This window comes from Meleagris gallopavo, chromosome 3 (genome assembly GCF_000146605.3).
Source record: "Meleagris gallopavo isolate NT-WF06-2002-E0010 breed Aviagen turkey brand Nicholas breeding stock chromosome 3, Turkey_5.1, whole genome shotgun sequence".
NCBI classification, from domain to species: Eukaryota; Metazoa; Chordata; class Aves; order Galliformes; family Phasianidae; genus Meleagris; species Meleagris gallopavo.
This window is the reverse complement of record NC_015013.2, coordinates 3,823,229-3,829,175: the sequence shown is the minus strand read 5'-3', so window position 1 is coordinate 3,829,175 and position 5,947 is coordinate 3,823,229. Positions and strand designations below refer to the sequence as shown.

At 45.2% G+C, this 5,947-nt stretch overlaps 1 protein-coding gene across 1 annotated transcript in view; it reads left to right on the top strand.

Moving 5' to 3' along the window:
* The first annotated feature begins 91 nt into the window (after positions 1-91).
* SALL3 (spalt like transcription factor 3) overlaps positions 92-5,947 on the top strand; it is a 20,360-nt gene continuing 14,504 nt past the window's right edge. The window contains exon 1 of the mRNA XM_003204707.3: positions 92-375. Within this exon, the coding sequence (XP_003204755.1) occupies positions 297-375 (79 nt within the window). The 5' untranslated portion in view covers positions 92-296. The remainder of the gene's footprint in view (positions 376-5,947) is intronic.

Below are 5,947 nucleotides of genomic sequence, written 5' to 3'. Positions count from 1 at the left end.
TTCGTATAACTTCGTATAATGTATGTCTTATTACGTAAGTTTATTTACGGTCTTTTTTTTTTTTTTTTTCCTTTTCCTCTCCTCCTTTTTTCTCCCTCCTCTCCTCCTCGGTGGGGTTGGTCGCCTTTTCTGTTGTTGTTTGTTTGGTTTGTTTTGCAACTCGACTTTTTATTTGCGAACAGTTATTTCCAGCCCCCTCCCCTCGCTCCCAATTCCTCCCCCCACCCCCCTCCTTTCCACCTCCGCGTCGCTGATGCCTCTGCAAAAAGCAGAGTCAAGACGGCTCAGTTAGCAGCATGTCTCGTCGAAAGCAAGCGAAACCCCAGCATCTCAAATCGGACGAAGAGCTGCAAGCGGAGGTAGTTTCCGAGCACGGTAAGAGCTCCCGGCGCCTCTTTCTCTGTCTCTTTTGTGAGCGCGTTTCGGATGGAGATAGGTGCGTTTACGGTGCTGCTGAGCACGGGAGCGTAATTACTCCGCAGCGGGAGAACGGGAATTCGAGCAGCCGGGGGAAGAGGCGGCGGAACTGAGAAGTTCGCAGTTCAGCCAAGTTTCGGCAGCCCACCCCCTGCCCAAGCGGCCCTCCCCGCGATTCCCCGCCGGCCACCCGAGCGCAGCTCTCACGGCGGGGCTCTCTGCCGGGCCAGGCCCTGCCTCCTTCCCTCTGACCGGGCTCGGGCAGCCGCAAGAGCGGACACCGGGAGCAGCACCGCCTCCTCCACTCCTCCGTGCTTCTCGCCCTCTCTGTATTTTTTTTTTTTTCCACCGGTTTTCCATCCCTCCCCGCCTCCCCCTCTCCCACCCCCCGTCTCCCTTGGAGGTTCGGGCCGGAGCCACGCTACCCTAGCCCTCCGACACCAAAGTTGGGGCAACGGGGGTCCCGAGGGCCGAGGGATACGATCTTCCCAGGTCTCGCCCCCGGGGCGGCCCCGCATCGTTGGCTGCCGAAGGCTCCTTCAACCGGGCGCTGGCTTTGGGGCGGCGTGGTTTGGGGGAGCCCCTTCCGGGCTTCGAACGGAGGCAGCCCAGGGAGAGCAGCGGGGTAGACTCGGGTATTTCCGAGGAGCCGGAGCGGCTCCTCGCCCCCCTTTTGCTCTGCCTCCCCCCGCCGCCTCCCGGCTCTGAGCGGTGGGAGGTGACACGGAGTGCCACTGCCGCCACCGGCCCCTGTCGCGCCGGCTGCAGGCGCCGAGGAAGGGCCGTTCGCTCGCCCATCCGCCATTCCTCGCTCCTTCCCCACACGCAGACACGCCACACTCGCTTTATGCATCTGGGCGGCCCGCTCTGCTCGTGAACAAGTGTCTAAAGCGGGACGGATTCGGGCTGTAATCGCTCCTAATTTCCACCTCGCGGGACTGTTCGTAGAAAGAGAGCGGCTAGTTTTTTTTTTTTTCCTTTCTTTTTCTTTCTTTCTTCCAATTGTAATAGCCCTAGGCGCTGCAGCGTGCGAAGGCATGCCGCAGCCCTTCCTCGCTTACCCCGGGCTAAGTTGAGGGCTTCCACTTCAAAGTTTTTCTTTCCTTGTGTGCACGGAAGCTCCCTACCTTCTCGGCTTCGTGCAAAGCTAAGTGGGAGCCCCCGTGTTTTCTGCCTTCCGTGTAGGCCCTTTCCTTTATCCGCTTTCCCTCCCTTCAGAATGAAAAGAGAGAGAGTCGTTTTCCTGTTCCAAAGCTGTAAGTTGCTTCTGGAGGTGAGGAAAGGCAACAAAGTTGGAGCCCGAGGAGATTTAGACTATTGTATCTAAACTTTACCGCCTGGAAGCTTAAGGCAGTGTGAATCCTCTTCATCAGGTTAAAACATCTGTCAGCTCGGCAAAGCTGTAAGCCTTCCTCGGGGCGGCTGGGAGCCGGGATGTGTCCCACTCTGGCAGGGCAGTTAGGATGGGGTTGCTGCCACTGCTCCGGGAAAACCCACTGGGTATTGACAATAACCCAGAGAAATGCTTCCTTCTGTCACAGCGGAGCAGCACAGCACTGCAAATAGGAATAGGGTTTTTAGGAAGCGTTGGCAACGCGAAATAAATAAGTGCAGGCAAGCAGATGAGAATTATGATTTTATTCAGAAAGAGAAAAAAGAAAAACCAACACAACGGTTAGCTGAGCTCAGCCTCTGTTGGGGTGGATTCTAGGTTTGAGAATGTTTCACTAGTATTGCAGACTTTGAAATGCTCCGAACCCACTTCAGTACAGCAAAATAAAACCCCACTACTTCATTAGGACACTTCTGGCGAGTTAATAAATTGGGGGAAAAAAATTGTTAAACTAGGTTTTTGTTTTGTTTTGTGAATCTTATCTATGTCCATGTCACCCGAGATTAGAACAAGAGATATGCTAAAAAGAAACGCTTGCATATGGTGGGTAGATTAAGGACAAAGAATCTTTTTGTCATGGAAATGTTTTTTTTTTTTCCTCCCCTTTTTTGGGGGGTTTGTTTTGTTTACTTCATCACATAGAATTTCTCACACTTGGTTTGTTTTGTATTGCCCTCAATGACTACATGATCAAATGAATGGATTTATTTCTGCCGAATGAGAAAGACAGTCTTTCCATCAAAAGGACTACATTGCATCCCAGTGAGGAATTTTAAAGCGTTATTATTGTGGTCCCTGAATAGCACAAAATCGGCTTTCACAGCAGCCCTAAAATGCAACAATGTAAATACTTTTCAGCCTTAGAAGGCTGTTATCAAATTGTGCTGCGTTGCCTTTTATTAAAACATATTTTAATTAGTAGAGTGAAACCCTTCGTAGTTAACGATTAACAAGCTGAAGTAGAGCTGTTGGTTTTTCACTTTCATTTGAGATCTGTGAGCAAGGTGGACTCAGCACACAGGAGCAGAGGGCTATCTAGTGCACATTAATGCAGTGTAAATCACTTACGTGCTGCATTAGGAAGCCTAACGATTGCTATACCGAAAGCAATTTCATAGGCCAGATATAACGAGTGCTCCCAATCTCACAAATTAAAACACTTCTCGTCAAGTCAGTATTTTTCATTTCTCTTCACAGCTGTAATCAAGGTATTGCTACAAAGCGTATTTTGCAACGAGCCAAAAGCAGTTCCCACAGCACGGGAATATCTGTGGGTTTGTTTAAAAGCAAAGTGTCTGAGCAGCATTATTTGATACGTGCAGCCTTTTCATTAATTTGGCTGTTATCTTCAATGGGAGAGGGGGGGTGGGCGGGGGAGGGGGAAGTTGCTGTTAACACAAGACGAAGCAAATTGGGCTTATTATTTATTTAATAAAATCATGTTTAATACTAGCTCGACATAGACTTTAAGTGAGGCATTTCAACGTGAACGTTCCCTAAAGGCAATCCCTTAGAGCAGAGGGACGTTCCTAGAAGCAGAAAGAAACCTGGGGAGCAGAATGGGCAGACTGACATTAGGCCATACTGCAAGTTGTCTGCACCCACCACAACTTCCCTGCTAACATTACCACGGGAGTTTAAGGACCATAATAAAGAATTTTATAGTGAGCCTGGGCTGCGGCGTAAGAGAACTGCGTTCAAACAGGGCAGTGGCATAATGGTGAGAAATTGTTTGAAATCTGAAGGTAGTCGGAAACGCCATCAACTACAAATTTACACTCAGAATTTTATCGTTGGAAGGGAGGATCTAAAATACATTTTTTAAGTTATTTTGAGGGGAAGCATTTACAGACGACTGGTGATGACATATTACTTCAGTACTTAGGCTGCAGAAGAGCGAATGAATGGCATCTGTTAAAGATACACTTTCAGGTTGCTAAATTAGAAGATAGGATGGAAATAATTTAAAAATAGCAGCAGAAGGTTTCCAATGGCTGCCCGTTGTATACAATAATCTTGGTTTCTCAGTAAATGTAAAGCTGTTCTCAGTAAACTGTAACAGCTGGAATTACATTTCTAATACGCTTTCCTAATTCAACAGATTAAAATTGAATCAGAATTATAGATACAGTGCAAAAGTAGGTACAGCATTTGTGTTTTAACATAGGTACAAGAAGAGGGGTTTTTACATGCTGAGAAGCACTTCTTACAGTGCACAAGTGAGTAAGGATGACAACAAATGATGCTTTGGACTTCCTCATGCGAAGTTTACTGCCAAAGATAGGTGAATGGGATACCGTACAGTCAACTGTGCAACGACAGTTTCCTCACCTGCTTTTTGCAGTTGTTTTTTAAGAGCTGAACCTGCCTGTTGTGGTGGTGGTTGTTTTTTTTCTCCCCCTGCTCCTCAGTACAAACAGTGCTGAGTAAACCAATGGCTCTCTATCACACTGGTTAAGTGGAATTGGACGGTGCAGCTCTGAGTAGCTGGTAACTGCACTCAGTGTTGCTTTGGAATACGTTCACAGGCATGCATGCTCCCCTGTGGAAACTGCATCATCCTGTACGGAGCAGCCAGCTTCGTGTGAGTGTGTTCACCGTGTCTGCAAATACATTTTGAAAGGACGTTCCTACATGCAAGAATAGAGGTCATTGCGTATCGTTCAGACACTGCTGCCTTGAAAACTTGAGGAGTCACAAACAGCCGTCAGAAAACTTGGGTGATTCTTGCCAATGTCTGTTCTGAGGCTACTGGAAGGAAGATTTAGTTTGTTTGATTTAAAAACAAAGAGGCTGAATGACTATTGCTATAAACGGCCTCTTTGATAAGAAAAGAGAACTGAAACTTCTTCGTATAAATAATTCAGGTATTACGATAGAGATAGCATTAAAACCAGGTAACATTTGTATTTATATCCTTTATATCATTTATCATTTATATCAAGTATTCCAAGTGCTTTGGTCGATGTTATCAATAGGAAAATGCTTGGAATAATAAGGAAGCTACAACAATTAACCAATTTGCTGGTGTGTGTATAAATGCTGAAAGTAGACCAAAGTGGGTCAGATTTTATCTGGCGCTGCTGATCTTGAGGAATTCTTACCATCTCTCGAGGTAGATATTAGGGCTCCCTTTCTTGGAGTGGGAGGAAGGAAATTTTGAAAGGTATTGGTTTAGGATCTGTGTAATTAAGCTATTAATATGCATACATTTAGCTGCTGATAATTACTTGTCCTTGCCTAAGGAAGAGGAAAAACTACAATTCAATTTTCAGAGTGAAAATACACAAATTAATAAAGAGAATTAGTGCCATTTCTGAAAAATACTTTGGTTCCTTGGAAGATTTTCTTTGCATTTTTCCTTCATTTGATTAGTTTAGTGCCCAGCCTGGACAAGCCTATCTGTTGAGTATCCATCAGTCAGGACACGAGTCAGTCACTTTTGCTGATAATAATCCAGGTCTGGCAGGAAATTAAAATAGCTGAGTACTGACACTTTTTAGAAAATAAAGTATGCAAAAATCAGATTGTCTGTTATGTGACATTTGTAAAATGGGAGTGATTTTCTAGATTTTTTTTTTCCAGAGGAAGCAGGAGTAAATCCAGTTCCAGCAGCAAATTTTTATCGAGTTGTACATTTCCATGAAGCAGAGGGACAAAATCCTGCTTCCTTTACCTTCTTAAAATTTACTACCAAACATAATGAAGGTTTTCCAGCAGTTGAAAAGAAAGAAAGAAAAAGAAAAATGGAATAAAAAGATGTGAATTTAGGATAAAATGTACTTTTAGGAGCTGGTTCAATTGTCGTGAATTGGGCATAAAGCACATTTCTTCTTATTGGTGGACAACTCTTAAAAGCTGGACAAGCCAGAAAAACAGTTGTTTAAAAAGATGCCAGAAAGCACATTTTTATGTGAACGTGAACAGATAGGAGACTAAAGAGTGGGTTTTTTTCTTCGTATTATCTTGCTGTAGTTAGGATACGTACAGTGAGCACACTTGGGCAGCATCTGTTACGAAGTAAGCTAAATCTTTTGAGAGAGCCTTCAGATAACTCTAATTGCTCTTTGGATAACTAACTCTTATTGCTGAACTCTAATACGGTGGGGGGTTTTTTCCCCTCTTTCACACCTCCCC